We start from the raw sequence: 16,328 nt of genomic DNA on the forward strand, positions 1-16,328 counted from the left end.
AAATAGACATACAAACCGATGGCGCTGCTTGAGCAGCAATGATGAACAATCAGTTTTGATGAAAAAAACTCATAATGTTAAAATCCAGTAGCCAATTTAATTGTCATAATGCTGTTTCATTGGAATCGTATTGCCATAATACAACCAAACAATATCACCAGGTAACTCTAAACCAAACCGAGCACTGAACAGATGCTTTGGACAAATCGGTGCGTGAATAACAACTTTCTTTAAGTGGACGAAAAAAAAAAGTTATCTTTAGACCTAAGGAGGAACGATCTAGAGTCAATGCACAGCTTAATTTTTTGCAGCAAGAAACTAACGATCATATCTGAACCTTCAGAGCCACATAAAGACAGTTACAAAGTCAGCCTTCTATCACCTGAAGAACATTTTCAGGATTAAACAAACAACCCAACAAGATTTAGAGAAAAATCCAGGCATTTATCTTTAGTTGCATTGATTACTGCAACAGTGTCTTTACAAGTCTGCCTAACACATCAATCCTCCAGCTGCAGCTGATCCAGAACGCTGCTGCCGGCATTCTGACTAAAACCAGAAAGACAGAGCACATCGCGCAGTTCTAAAGAATAGTCCAATAGTTTATAACATGAACATCTTCGCACCACAACACATTAAAGATCTGCTGTTGTCATAGCAACCTTCCAGACCTATCAGGTTTTCTGGTTCTGGTTCTGCTCTGCATCCCATGAATCACAACCAAACGTGGAGAAGCAGCATTGAGCTTCTATGCACCTCAAATCTGGAACAAAGTTCCAGTAAACTGCAAAACAGCCGAAACATTGAAATTATTTAAATCTAAACTAAAACCCCACCTGCTTTAAAACCATAATAAACGGAACTTTAACCAACATATTTGATGTGTATTCATGATTTTAATGAAATGTAATGTCTGTTACTGGTTTTCACAGCTGTTGATTGTATGATGTGTTTATGATGTACATCATATAGCTGTTCGTCTCAGTTTTCTGCCAAATGTGGCATTTTGTATGTACTTTAATAAAGGCCAGTGAAGATCAATTCTTGTGTCCTTCTCTGATTTCAAAATGTCCAAACTTCATGTACTATTAAGTTTGTATTTGAGCGACACTCCCCCTTTTCAAATTGTGGACTGAAAAGTGTCATGTGAGATGCTATGCTGGTTATTAATTCTGCAGAATATTTAAATATTAAATAGAATAGGATAGCAAAAAAGTTCAATCTAAATAAAAATAACAGGATTAAGATTAAGGTCAAATTGAAAATATACAATAAAAAAGTGAAAATTCTACCATTTATGCCAATAATATCTGTTTTCAACTGCATTTCCTCACTAATGCACAGTTGGATTTAATTTAAAGCATCACAGTAAAAGGAGATGAACTTTCATAATCCTGATTCCATACATTGAAGTTCGTGGATGTGGAAAAGGTAAAATAGATTTAATCACAAGGCTCATTCTTATTATTGATCCATTTTTTGTATGACCTGTTAAAAAGGGGAGGAACTGTTACCTGACTGCTATAGGGGCCCATTCAGAAGTTGGACAGGCTTCTTGCAAGAAAACATCTCAGGACTTCCATTTTCTTTTTCTACAAAGTTTTAAAAATTATCTTTAATAACCCATTTTATCAACATTTATGAGTAGATGTTAGTTAACTGCAGTCTAATTTTCAAATTTGTGCATTTTGCTCTCAGTTTGTTGTGTGTTTATATTGCATTGTCTTGGTAGCTTAGCTAGCCTCATCTTGGATGAATCTTAGTTTGTATTTCAAACACTGTACTCTGATGTAAGCTGACCTAGATAGAGGTATAATGATGTTTAACATACTTATGAAAATTACTCTTTCATCATTCATTTCAATGTAAATCTGCATGATTGAAGCTTGCTGACATTAAAGACTGAATATCTGACTCCACCCAAGGGAGATGATTGGATTTTTAAATTTATGACAGGATAGGTTGGAAAACTGAATTAGGACGAGGGATTGTATGAGGTGAGTTACGTCCTATGTGTGTTAGATGAGTGAGGGAGTACTGAGGCTTAACTCTGCATCTCTGTATGTTGCATCTGTATTTTATAAGCAGTTTTGGCTTTACTAGCCTCAGGGGCAACAGATGGAAATTAGCCAGGGGCAGTATCTGGTGCAGCGCATATCCTCTCTTGTGAGAATAATGTTCCTGCACATGGTCTTGAATAAATGAAGACAAACTCAAACCTGAACACAGTGCTGTACAATACAGTGACTTTAAAACTTGAATCCCACATAAAATCCTTTCCTCATGTCTTTACCTATCACTTACTGTGTATTCTATGTTAGCTGTGACAGCGACTTGAATCTGATTGTCACAGACTAAAGGAAAGAAAGTACTGGATCTATTAGGGTTATAAAGATAACAAGGTAACTGTATTATAATTCAAAAATGTGCAGTTTCTGTTCTGAAATGACAAAGACTCAATTAATTTGCCACCTTTACTTACTTTTGCAATTTCATGAAACTGACCTCAGTCTTTCACCTTCCTGTGCGGTTAGTTTATATAACCAACTTACATTGTTACATTGTATTCACATAAATGCCAAAGAAAGTTCAGATTCCAAAGATAGATTAAGTGCATCATGGTGGATCAATATGGAAATCCATAGATCAACTTTCTAATTATTTTTGGAATAAACACAAAATAATGTAGAATGAAAAACAATTTAAATGCATTAATGTATAGAAAACTTGATGATTCAAATCTTATACATCTTAGACAAAAATTTATATATTTTGACTTAAAAAATCAATCTAAAATACTTTCCTAGAAGTAGACAGTGCCGTTATGATGACAGTTGTCACACAAGCTAGTAGTCCAATTGTGTAAAACACATTTTAGAAATATTAATAGCACATATAGTTGCAAGTAATCAAATAAGAAACCCCAAGAGTTAAAAAATTAAGTAAAACATCTGACCTGAAACTGCCAAATGCAGAGAATGGTAGAGGGCCCGACACAAACCCCTGTGGGACCCCGCGGCTAATTGGAGGAGATATGGAGAATGGGTTATTAGACAGTAAGATCTTTCTAAGTGGTAAGATGTTAAAAACTAAGAAAGAAAGAAAAATATTGAAGTCAACTAAGAACACTGAAACTTATAAAAAAATGTATAAAAAATGTACCCAAAACCACATAAAATCCAATTTTTTTCAGATATTGCTTTTGTTCAACATACACTTGTTACTGAATGCTTTGCATTTTCAGTAGTCTGAGTTGTAACAGTCCTTCAATTCAGCAAAAGGTTGCTATATAAATTTGATTTTCACTAAAAACAGTAACAGAGAATATCCTGCTTTTAGAAAGCACATTATCTGCTATACTTATTTTTTACCCCTGAATTGGAACTCTAATACTGCCGTGGCAAATTTACAGCGTCACATTATTTTATTTTTTATATATTTAATATTTTAGAGAAAGAGGAATTGTAGTTGTTATACCACTTACATCTTGAAAGAAAATAAAAACAACTCTGCTTCAGCAAGTTCCAATATGCCAATGACCGTTAGGCTTTAAAAGAGCTGACCGGAAGTGTCGTATTTTCATTTTCACTTCCACACTTTCTTTCATTATCATGAGCATTTATGAGGTGTGCAGTAAGTCCATTGAATTTTCATATTAGGCTATCATTTTTACAAATGTTTTTTGTTGTTTTACGCTTTGGTTTTGTGAAATAAGTGGAGAAGTGACAGTAACCTTAATTTTATTTTGAAAAGAAGAATACGGAAGTCGTAACCGCCGATTACCTTGACACCCACGCAGAGCGCATTCATTGGCTAGCGGCGAAGTTTGAAAAGAAACCCGCTCAGAGTTAGTACGGCTGAACAAGGATGTGGACAAAGACCGCTACGAAGAGAAAATGAGAACAAACTGCTAAATTAAACAACTCTCCGGAAGGCTTTACTGTACAGAATTTCTCCAAACAGGTAGCTAACTGTAAGTGTACCCGGTGGTTGCAAATAGGAAAGACGGACAAAGTTAGCTTAGCTGCTGTTTTGTTTTGTTAGCCTACATTAATGGATGAACAAGTAACGTTATTGTAAAACCTTGCTAGCTAAAGCTAGAAGGAAAAAGGGTAACAAGCGTCTTTGAGTAGCATTCGGGGGTTGAAAAGTGCTAAATAATTGTGTTGTTTAATTTAATAAGTTAACTTACCTCACTGTAAAATGTATTTAGGGTGACTATTTTTTTTACTTAAATACGAGTCGGAAGTTTCTAGATCCACACAAATAGAACGATCTGTTAAATTAAAGAATCATTAAGTTCTCTCTCTCTCTCTCTCTGTAATTCTTTTCTTATAGGAATTTGAATTGTTGGACACCATGGAGACTACGATCCTGAACCTCCAGAGCCTATATGAAAATCTGAGGACTCATGTTGACCTGATGAATGAGAATATTGAGCCCAGTAAGTGGTTCTTGTCAGATTATATGATTTAATCTGGCATGTAAATACATGTTGTATTCACAATTTGGATTCTCTCTCAAAGGTTTCATTCAGATGCTGCAGAACTTTGAGGACTGCCGCCGCAGATGGGCGAGGTCTCTGGATGAACTGGGATCCTGCAAGGATATGCTGAGAAAAGCAGAGATGGAGAGAGGAGCCTTGGATGTGAAGCTGAAACACGCCCGCAACCAAGTGGACGTGGAGATCCGGCGCAGACAAAAGGCAGAGGCCGACTGCGAGACGCTGGTATGGTCTCTTAAATGCAAACTTTTTGTTTTAGGGTTTACCTTCAAGCAGCTCTTAATTTTTTTTCTCCACTTGCGTTTTGAATGTACAGGACCGTCAGATTCAGTTGATCCGGGACCTTTTAACAAGTGAGGGATCCACCAACAGCATCCAGCTCAGTGCTGAACAACGCTCTGCTCTGGCCTTCCTCAATACAAACTGCCAAACTAACAACCAGAATACCAATCGGAGGTATGAAGATGTTGCATACTGTCACTTTCTAACCTGCAGTTTTAGTAGTTTGGTTTTCTTTTTCTTTTTTACACATATGAAAATAATTCAACTGGATGGCCAATGATGGTTCTATTTAGGCATGTCATAATAAGCAATAAATCAATTAAGCTCAGTAATTTAGATTTGCATTATTTATTTATTTTTTATCTTTTCTCTCTTTCTACCAAACACTGGATGACAGAAGAAGATGCTTTGGTCTCAATTTGTCCTTTTTTTGAAGGGTAGTTTTGTTTAACTTCAAAGTTAATTTCATTTGTTGTTTCTGTATATTTTAGATATTTAAAATATTTTCCAGTTAAGCTGTTAAATGTTTAAAATTTAAAGTGTATTGTTTGTACGTTTCTATTTTTAATCATTGTGCAGTACTTTAATATTATAATCTTATTTTTCTATATTTATTAAATACATTGAATGTTTTTGTTTACACATCTACATTTCATGCTGCTGTTACACCTGCATTTCCCTTGTGTGGGACAACAAAGACTATTTCTGTTCAATTCAGTCATATAGCTAGAGTCAAAAACACACATTCCTATTTGACCTTTGCAGTCAATTTCAATTGATACTAATTGGTAAAAAATATTCTGAGGAATCCCAGGTTATTGCATGAGATGTGGATGTTGTGGTATTTTATTTACCAAACAGGTTTTTTTTGTTTGTTCCTACAGATTGTTGACAATAGATGAGTCTGCCTCCATCTTGTCAGATATAAGCTATGACAAAACCGACGACTCCATTGTAAGTACTCCAATTTTTTCCAGCATCACCGCCGATCCAGAGAACATTTTCTCCGTAACGGCCCGTTTTGGATGAGTATGTGACTTAATATGTCTTACAGGATTGGGATTCGTCCAACATCAGGACAGTACGGCTCAAGAAGCGAGAAAAGAGGGTACGCTGTGCATTCGTTCACTATTAGGAAGAGAGTAATGAATGAAAATGTGTGGTTAAAAAGGACAGGTGTCAAACTTTGTGCCCTGATTTCAGCGCTCCTCCAGAAATCTCATTGATGGTCCTCCAACTGCTTCTAAAAGATCCCGATCGACAGGCAGAACCTCAGAAAGGGTAAACATTGACATTTTCTACGTGCAGAGGTTTCTTACAGCCAAATTTTACTGAATGTGTGCATTTGTGCAGCAGGGAAGTGAGACGCTTGTGACAAAGACAACAGTGACTGTGCCTGCGAATGGAGGGCCTGTTGAGGCCGTTTCTACCATAGAGACGGTTCCTTACTGGACTCGCAGCAGGAGAAAGACTGGTAGGATATTCTGCATTTACGTAGAATTTATCCTAGTTGGTTTTCCCATTTGGATGTGCTAAACCCATTAGAGCAGTGGTGTCCAAAGTGGAGTCTGGGGGCCATTTGTGGCCCTTGGACACAGTTTAGAGACTTTTTGATTTGTATGAAATTTTCGATGATAAATATATATCTGTTAATAGAAAATTTTAGGTACAAAACAATAATTTTTGTTTTATTAGCCAAGTTTTTTTATTTTTTGGTCATAGTCTCCAGTTTAACAGACTTAAAGGCAGAACAGTTGATGGTTTTTAACGACTGTTCTCGTTTTTGTTGCTGGGAATAAACTAAAATTATCTTGACCAACAATTTAGGAAACTGTACAACTTTTTTTTTTTTTTTTTTTTAGACCTTTTTAATTAAAGCACATATTGGTTTTTGTTTAGGTAAAAAAAAATTCAGAATAAATTTATCTTGCATTTTTAATGGAAAAATAAATAAATTGTGGCCACTGAGTGCTTTAAACTTATGACATTAAGAAAAAAAAAATATATATATATTTATAAACTTCAAACATTTACTTTAAATCTGAAGTTTTTTTTTTGCCAAATGTTACAGAAACGTTTGCCAATTTAGGAGGGATGTGACATAATTAGAATAATTTTAAACTGGAGATTACGCATTTACTGAAATTGATCTAATTTAGCACTTCTTGTGGTTTATAAAATGTTTTCTAGTGTGATTATTTGTTTTAGGATAACATATTGGTTATAGGAATTCTTGATTGTAGTATAAATGTGTTCCTCAGTCAGAAGTTGAAATAATAAGCACCAAATTTCTACCACAGTTCAAAGAAAATAGAGCTTTATTGTGTTTTCTGGATCATTTCTCTGACATGTGGCTGTTTATTGAATCTCTCCTGTTCAGCTGCCATGGAGTGGGACTCTGAATCTGTCAAGTCTGAGAATGTTTTTAAGGCCCCTGAACATCCTGATGGAGACAATAAAGCTGAGCCCAGCACTCCACAAAGCAAAGGAGGCATCCGTCTGCACGAGTTTGTCTCCAAAACTGTAAGTTACTCAAAATTACAGCAGTAACAGGATGATATTTTATGGATCTTAAGCTTGGTTTTGATTATTTTTATCTTGAATATTAAAATTAATTCCTCAGTCTATATATTCTGGCATTTCTGACATATGTATTGTAGCTAACGGCTGCCTCTTGCAGGTAATCAAGCCTGAATCCTGTGTGCCGTGTGGAAAAAGGATCAAGTTCGGCAAGATTTCACTGAAGTGTCGTGACTGCAGGGTGGTCTCTCACCCTGAGTGTCGCGAGCGATGCCCGCTGCCGTGCATCCCCAACATGGGTGGCACACCCATCAAAATCGGAGAGGCATGTGATGACGTCTTTATCGGCGTTTCGCCTAATGCTCAGCCTCAGTTTGACCAGTTTCCTGTTTGTTTTCCTCCTCAGGGCATCCTTTCAGACTACGTTCCTGACACGGCGCCCATGATTCCTCCCCTCGTGGTTCACTGTGTGAGTGAGATTGAACAGAGGGGTTTGCACGAGGTGAGCGGCGCTGCACTCTGATTTAATGCCAAATTATAAAGAACATTAAAAACCTCACATTCCTGCAGTTGATGCATTTCTGAGACGAGAGAGTTGTAACTCTAGTTTTGACAATCTGTTTTTGTGAGAATAACTTTAAATCAGACTTGGTTGTGTTTGGTAAATGCTTTAAAATAATATTGCAAGATGAATAACCTGTTACCATTGTTGACTATTTTGTGACATTACAGTTTCAAATTGAAATAAATGTAACTTTATTTTGTAATAAAGTACGTTGAGCTAAATGTTTGCAGCTGCAATCGCAGCTAAAGACAGTTTTACAAAGTGTTGACTTGGTGAAGCATCCAGCGCTGGCTACAACAAAAGTTTTGAATAATTTATTGCCAAACAGAAAATGCCAGTAACGGTGATGAAGACGGGCTTTAAAATGTAATAAGTCAGACAGTAGAGATTGTGATTATTGATTGATTTAAAGTTCTGCAAACTATCAGTTTGTGGCAATTTTTGAAAGTAAATCTCACCAGTTATTAAAGTTTTATTTCTACTATTCTTTTGGTTTGAAAGTAGACTTTGAAAATGAAAATATATTGTGTCTATAGAGTCACAGTGGCTCTTTTAATCTCTCACAATGGCTCTTAAGGCCTTTGCCTAAAAAATATAAATGGAACTGACTAATGTTTTTAAGTGCAGCTGTAATAACAATAATAATTTGTCATGGAATAATTTCATTGAATTTCCACAACAAAAGATGTTTCATATAAAATGTTTTAGTCTTTTGGTTTGAAACTTGTTTTTTTCTAGGTTATTTCCTCAAATATCAACATCACACAAGAAAATTTATTTATCCTCTTTTTGTATTTATTTCCTACTAAATTTTGTTTTTTTTCCCTAAAAGATTGCATATTTGTGGCTCTAAATGAGTTTTGTTTGGCTGGACTGAGGGCAAAAATGGCTCTTTGGACTGTAAAAGTTGCAGACTCCTGGTCACATAAAATCCAAATACAATATGAACCTTTTATGGATTTTACGAACATTCAAGTTTTTGGTTCTAATGTCACAAAAAGTGGGGAACTTCCAACAAGTCTGAGTAGTTTTGCAGAGCATTTTGTACGTCCGTCACATGTCCTCTTTGTACAGTAAAATCTCGTTATTTCAGACGTATACTTTGGATTTTGCCATTGCTAATTCTTGCATTCATCTTTTCCCCTTTTTTTATTTTGTAATTTATAATATAAACGCATCTGTTAGGGAAGCCCTAACAGTGCATGTTTGACAACTTCCCCCTTTCAGGCTGGTCTTTATCGTCTGTCCGGCGCCGATCGCACAGTGAAGGATCTGAAGGAGAAGTTCCTCCGCAGCAAAACCGTTCCTGTGCTCAGCAAGGTGGACGACATCCACGCCATCACCGGCCTCCTCAAGGACTTCCTGAGGAACCTGAAGGAGCCTCTGCTCACGTTCCGCCTCAACCGGGCCTTCATGGACGCAGCCGGTATGCTAGTTTTATGTGACTGTTCTGATGGCAGAATGTCGCTATACATACATAAAAGTTATTTGCAGCTGTTCTTGAGACAACAGTTGCAGCAAAACCGCATCAGAGTTCAGAAATATATTTAACACAGCCATTAAATGCAGGTTTATAAGAACTCCTGATTGCTTTTTGTTTTATTTGTTCAATTTAAGCGAAGTGAAAGAAACCTCTTGAGAGAATATTGATCTTTTTCCCAGGGTTCCACTGTGAGTGCTTGTTTGTTGCTGAAGTTTTTTTTTTTTGTTAGTTTTCTTTCCAAGTTACGATGGAAATTGCACACTTTGCCTCACTTCAGCTGAGAAAGTTGCTCTTTGTCGTCCCACAGAGGTTTCAGACGAAGACAACAGCGTAGCTCTGATGTACCAAACCATCAGCGACCTGCCGCAGCCCAACAGAGACACGCTGGCTTTCCTGATTCTTCACCTCAAAAGGTCTGGAGTGAAAAATACTCCCTTTAATACTTGGAATTTAACATTTAGAGAATGTTTTATTCTTTTAGGAAGACTTTGCATAATTTAAAAATAGATGTTCATGAAAACTTAAATATTTCATTTTCAAACTCTTCCTTTTTTTTAGTTTGCCACAGATTAGCTAAGCACATGGTGAATCTGCTACTGCTGAGGGGAATAAAATTTCATGTGCACCAATGAGACCTTAATTGACCCAATTAAATCTTGCAGAGTTGCTGACAGTTTGGACACGAAGATGGACATCAGCAACCTGGCCCGGGTTTTCGGTCCAACCATCGTTGGTCATGCTGTTCCCAACCCAGAACCAATGACCATCCTGCAGGATACCAAACGCCAACCAATGGTAGGTCTGAGCAGACAATTCTAATTTTTTTTACCTACGTAAAGATGTAAAACATGGTTTCCCCCAGGAAACTTGGTACGCCCGGTGGTTGGGCGCTAGGGCAGTCATTCATCCAGCGGCACCGTTGTGTTTTCGAGTTAAAAAATGTTTAATGTTGACAGTAAATTTGAAAATATCACTTGATAATTATGTGTTATTGGAAGATGAACACCAACTTTACAGATGAACACCAACTATAAGGTCTTAAATCCAAACATAAAAAGAAAAACCTTAATAAAAAAAACGGGTAGGGGCACAAGTAAAGCCTGGTGGCCCGCCAGGCTTATAGCACACTGGGCTAAACTCTATGTAAAGGCACATCTTAAACCTTTACACAGTATGTCTGCACTGAAGTTTTTAATTAATTTATCTAAAATTAAGGTCTTAAAGTGTCTTAAATACATTAAAGAAATGCTAGCTAGCATTCACGATAGGTCTTAAGTTTTGTTGTAGCAGGACTATTTAACCTCATCTTCTATGTAGGGTTTTTTTTTTTCTTTGCAGGTCTTTTCCATCAGGCAAATGTTTGAGTTATATGCAGACATTTTCACTCACTGCGCTCTGAGACTGAAGGTGGCTAAGGCTAGCAGTAACAAGATGCTTATACTTGTTCGCTAGCTAGAAAGTCATAATATGCCATGTGAGAATTACAAAGCTGAAGCATAGAACCAGTTTCAAAGTTCTGGCCTTTTGCATTTCTTTTGTACATCTGTCGTGACGTAGGCCTTAAATTTTATTTATGATGGTCTTAAAAAGTCTTAAATTTGAGTTGGTAAAACCTGCATAAATCCTGTTGCATTAAAATGTCTTTGAAATGTTGGAGAACGACAAGAAGCTTATGTTTAAGACATTGCTTTTACAGGCTTTCAAGTTTAAAATACATAATTTCCACACTCTATTATTCTAAAACAAAATTTAAATTTTCAATAACAAATGGAAAAAAAAAACAGTTTGAATATAAAAAACTTAGAGATGGGATAGCTTTATTGAATTTAACAGGGATATTTTTCCACTGCAATATAGTCAATTTCTCATAAGCGACCATAAAATATGTACATCTGTTCAAGCTTTGGGCATTTATTGAATCATTCAAGAGCAGTCTGAATTGTCAGATTTACTTTTTACTGCTTTCTCGGCCTTTTGAGCATCAATAATATATTTGAAAATGTGTTTTTTGTTGTGCATTTTGCTTTTTCATATACTTTGTTGCACACTACAAGCATGTACTTGAAATAAACAGCACATCTAAAATCTAATGTTGAAAAATTAGCATTTTACCAAAAGGTGGATGAACTAAAAATATTTAAATGGAGAAGCTGCAGGAACCGAGTGATGGACTGTTCCTACCACGACGCTGGCAGCTGTAGATATTTCAAAAACACTGAGATAAATAATTTAAACTGGCAACAAAAGCATTCATCTTGTCAGCTGTAAATCTCCTGCTTTAAAGCTCCTATTACTCGTTGTCATATTTACAATTACGACTGAGACGGTTTTACCCAAGCACACACGTCTGCGTGATAAAGTTGTCTCATTGAAATTCCTCTTGCCGCAGACATCAATAAACTATGCAAGTTGCCTGAGGGAAGCAAGCATTTTTTTTTTTTTTTTTTTTGCAGCTGTACCCCAGTGGATTTTATGATTTCATCACTGTGAAGGCATTCCCTCGTCTTTATTTCACCAGTTAAATTTTTATTAAGTAACAAACAAGCTAAAGTGCTTCACACCAATAGCTAGCTTGATGCAAAAGCTTCTGTAGATGTGTGGACTTAGGCCTGTCATGATGATAAATGTCGCTGGACATTAAATTGTCTTAGTAATTATTGTGATAAACTAATAACAAACAAAGACTAATAAACTTAAATTTAGTAAAGAACAACACTGAATCTGGACATTTTAAATATCCAAAACAAAACACAGCAATCAAAAACAATAAAATTGAAATCAAAATAAAAAAATCTCTAAACAAAATTCCCCTTCAAAAAAATATTCATAATTGCAATGGAAATTATTGAGCTCATTTAATACATTGCTGAGTGATGGGCTTATTCATACCTTCTGTTTTTGTGGCTTTTTCTACCACACTTTTTTCCTTCCACTCAACTTTCCATCATTGCACTTGACCATAGCTTTCAATGACTTTATGTGGAAGATGTCAGTGATTACCAGCTGGATGTCAGCAGCGTTCCCAATAATTACATAATTTAATCTAAGCCTGTTTAAAAAACAAACCAACTAAACCTTAATTATAAAAATTCAGACAAAAATGCTTTATTTATTCATTTTTTAAGTTTTAAGTTGCTGAATTATGATATATTCTTTAGGATATTCTAATTTGTTACTGCTGTATTACTCCTCACCATTCAACTTGTCAGTGAACGTTTAGCCATAAAAGTAAAAAATAAGTCTCAAAAACAGCCTGGGTAATACTTTTTTACCCACTGGCATCAATAATGTACGACTTTGCTCAGAGAAAGCAAACCTTTTTTGCAGAAATACCTGAGTGTATTATGTTTTTACCTCGGTGGATGTGCCCCAGTCTTCTGTTCAGCCATTTGAATTATTTTAATCTCGAGGGGAAAAAAAGAGCAAATGAAAGTACAAGAGTAAAACCAGATAATTAAAAGTTTGGAATGATCATTTCCAATAAAAAAAGATGAAAGATCTGTTGGTGGTTGTTTATTTTTGATCTCCAAAGAAGTCGGATTATATTTACGGTCAACGGGAATCCCACTGTGGGGCGAACTTCCCCCCCCCTCCTCACAATAATCGCCTCCTGCTCAAACCGTAAGCAGAGTGATTTTACTCTCGGAGAAGCCATTACAGTCCCACCGAGGCCTCCATTATTAATTCCCTCTGTCTTGCTAACGGCGAGCTAAATCAGTGCTGGTGCAATAAAACGAGGCGATCCGCTAAAATAACTAATTATTCCATTTTCTGTTCAGGTGGTGGAGCGCCTGCTGTCTCTGCCGGTGGATTACTGGAGTCAGTATGTGATGGCAGAAAATGTGCAGCCCAATCTGAACCATTTGATCATCGAGAACGCAAACTGCTACGCCACCCCTGAGAGAAGTATGGCTCTGATTTTCTGCTGGTGGAAAAGTATCTGCTGCTTTAGATTTGTTCTGTTTTTTAATTTATAATGTTTCAGACCATTAAACGGATTTTAATTAGGTAGATAAAATCTGGGTAAAAACAAATTGCACTTATAAAATTTAATGTATTAAGGGGGGGGGGGGGCTGTCTAAAGCAACCTGGATCCTGTGTGGAGAATATAATTGCCTCCTCAACCTACAAGGTGGTTGTACCATCATCAGAAGTTTGCATCTATTAGCAGTGAATCTTCTACATCGTTGAGGAGAGATTTTATCACTCATGTTTCAGTTTTGCCATCATAAAAGCCTGTTTTTGTTGCTTTTTTAACTGTTCTACTATGTACTTGGAAACATTTTCTAATAGTTTATTCGATGAAAATTAATTCCAGTCGGTTAACTTAACATCAGTTTAAACCTTCTGTTAGTGTTGCAGTTTGGCCTCCATCCAGCAGAGGGCGCTCCTGGTCATCTTTTAGTGGAGCCAGTCGAACTTGGGATGCAAAAATTATTATTTTTCGATCAATGGTTTATTTGCTTAAAATTAGATCCAATCAGTTAACTAATAAAGTCCGCTTAGATCTTCTTATTGTGTTGTATTTTGGCCGCCATCCAGCAGAGGGCGTCGCTTGTCATCTTTAGGTGGATCCAGTAGTTACAGGAATAAAGATGGCGGGGCCATACCAGAACGGGAAAGAGAAACGGTTCAAACAGAGTTCGGTGTGGGAACAAAATCCACTTTATGCTGTTAATTGATTTGCTCTGCCAGATTTTTGACAGGCTGGAAAAGGGAAAAGTTCCCTGCCATATTTATTCATTTATTTTTTTTATTTGTGTGTAGGGCCTTAGAATGGCTTTGTGATATTTCTCAGACTGATCAGTGTCAAATACTTGAATATATTTAGTTAGAATCGTGACTTTGTGTTGCCAAACAGGTTCTGTTTAAGGGGATTTCTTGACTTTGTAAGTTTGACAGTAATCAGTGTGAACTGTGGCTTGTGTAATTAATCAGCTTTCCATTAAATCTGGTTCATTTATTATGTAATAAAAGGAGGAATTAAGTGAGAAGTGCTACTGGCTTAAAAAAAACTGCATTTTTAAAGTACACTGCTCATTTTTGTTTTAGTATTTCAAGAATCTTTAGACTTCTCAGTTCCTGAGCGTCTGATGGAGTCCTGTAGTCGCCTAATCCCTTTTCTTTTTTGCAGTGAGCATACTTGGACCGCTAACCACACCAGAACACCAGCTAAACAAAACGCCGTCCTCCAGCTCCCTGTCTCAGCGGATGAAGTCCACTCTGACGCCCAGGTAAATGAACCGAAACTCCTTCACATCCACCAGGAAACTTTGTTTTTAATTCATGAACTAAATCTGGGTTGCTTTCATTATTTCCCACGACTCACAACTGATGGCGGTTTTCAACATGTGAACTGTACGTTTCAGATTTGGGAGCAAGAGTAAATCGGCCGTTGGGTTTACTCATCAAGGGAAGTTCTTCTCTTCTCCACTCCTCAAGTAATCCAGCATATCTCCGACTAATCTCCGTCTGTACTGAACTGCATATTAAAAGACGAGCGCCGATGTAATTTGTTTACAAAAGATTGTTTTAACCAAATGGTAGGCGCTGCTTTCTGTCGCTTTTACTAAATTCAGATCATTAGAGAAATGTAGAATTTTTCTGAAACATTTCTTCTTTGCAGATTAAAAAACTTTTTTATGCAGCTTTTGTTTGTTTAAAAAGTTCTTCAGCTCAGAAGCTGAAGAACTGTAAGGCATTTCAGTTTTGCATGTAATTAGATGTGCTTATGTTGATGTGTGAGCTTTTAGTTTAACATTCCTGTTTCATTTCCTTTGTTTTCTTCTGGTGGTGAATTTCCTCATTACTCAGTGGTTTGTAATCTGAATGTGTAGGAGCATTTAATCCATGTTATTCTTGGCTTCAGATTATCGTTACAAGGCAGAGCTTTTTCATAGACAAATTAATAATTGGACCAGTAATGTTTGTGTTTTTTTGCTCCTTTTTTATTTTCTGCATCTTGAGAAAAACAAAAACTCATCAAAGTTGCACTGCTAATGATCACAGCAGGTTTCCTGCCTGATTATTTCACTCCGGGTTGAAACATTTACTCTTCGCTGTCTGTAAAGCAATAATTTTATAAGCCAGTTTAGCAACTGTGGCATTATTTGGTCACATATTAACACATTTTCTACAAAAGTGTTATTGTTGTACTTTATAAAATACATTTTTAATGCCTACAATTGTCTCCTGTCTTCACTGATGCAACTTCTTTATTTACAGGGTTTGTGTGGGTGCTTGAAATCCTTGAAAATCTTTGAATTTTAATTGGGTTTCAAGGTTTGGGAAGTGCTGATTTCTATATAAAGTGCTTGATATTCAAAATGCAGTTTTGTAATAAAGTGCATCTAATAAAAAGGGTTTTTTTTCTCGATCTGAAGTTAAATCAGACTGAGCTTTTCTTGTTTTAGATTAGCTAGAATTACAAAATTATTTCTAATAACTAATTTCCAGAAAACTGGGTGAGAACTTTTTTAAATGTTCTTTGTGTTTTGAGTTTAAGCATTTTATTTGAGGAGGAAGATTCTTAACATGATGTGTTTAGATTGTGTTAATGCTATAAATATTTATTATCCTTAATTTCTGAATGACTTATTGATGGAAATAATGGTTGTGTTTTACATGTCGACTTATTTAAATTCGACATTTTGTTAAATTTGTGTTTTCTTGAATCAGTCAGGCACATAAACATTTCAAAACCTGCCTTGTTCATACTATTGAATATAAAATACAAGACATAACAGTAATATTATGTACAGTAATTGTGAATTAAAACCATCTTTTTACTTCATTTGTATTGTTTTTAACTGGTGTGGTGCAGAAAAAGTTTGGAAAGTGCTTGAATTTCACTGTTAAGAAGTGAACAAACCCTGTATTTTAGTGTTTAAGTCTGATTAAAAATTCAGCTTTAAATGTGCATCTGATTAACTGAAGGCATCTAAACTTAAACATTGGTTAAGAAAAGCCTTTTT

General features: G+C 36.0%; 1 protein-coding gene across 3 annotated transcripts; it reads left to right on the top strand.

Annotated features, from left to right (window-relative positions):
• The first annotated feature begins 3,801 nt into the window (after window positions 1-3,801).
• On the top strand, window positions 3,802-15,539 carry racgap1 (Rac GTPase activating protein 1). 3 transcript variants are annotated; one of them, XM_015017031.1, is made up of 17 exons: window positions 3,802-3,973; window positions 4,339-4,444; window positions 4,527-4,729; window positions 4,821-4,960; window positions 5,671-5,740; window positions 5,841-5,894; window positions 5,990-6,067; window positions 6,140-6,260; window positions 7,167-7,309; window positions 7,467-7,631; window positions 7,713-7,808; window positions 9,099-9,297; window positions 9,662-9,767; window positions 10,017-10,149; window positions 13,134-13,260; window positions 14,489-14,588; window positions 14,724-15,539. In XM_015017031.1, the coding sequence occupies exons 2-17, from the start codon at window positions 4,360-4,362 to the stop codon at window positions 14,797-14,799; spliced, it is 1,896 nt and encodes a 631-aa protein (XP_014872517.1). In that variant the 5' UTR covers window positions 3,802-3,973; window positions 4,339-4,359; the 3' UTR covers window positions 14,800-15,539. The 3 variants fall into 3 exon arrangements, with proteins under 3 accessions (XP_014872517.1, XP_014872515.1, XP_014872518.1); XM_015017029.1 differs by having other exon boundaries at window positions 3,802-3,963; XM_015017032.1 differs by having other exon boundaries at window positions 3,802-3,963; window positions 6,143-6,260.
• Window positions 15,540-16,328: the final 789 nt, after the last annotated feature.

This window comes from Poecilia latipinna, unplaced genomic scaffold (genome assembly GCF_001443285.1).
Source record: "Poecilia latipinna isolate Pla-1442-1.1 unplaced genomic scaffold, P_latipinna-1.0 Scaffold2092, whole genome shotgun sequence".
Taxonomy (NCBI): domain Eukaryota; kingdom Metazoa; phylum Chordata; class Actinopteri; order Cyprinodontiformes; family Poeciliidae; genus Poecilia; species Poecilia latipinna.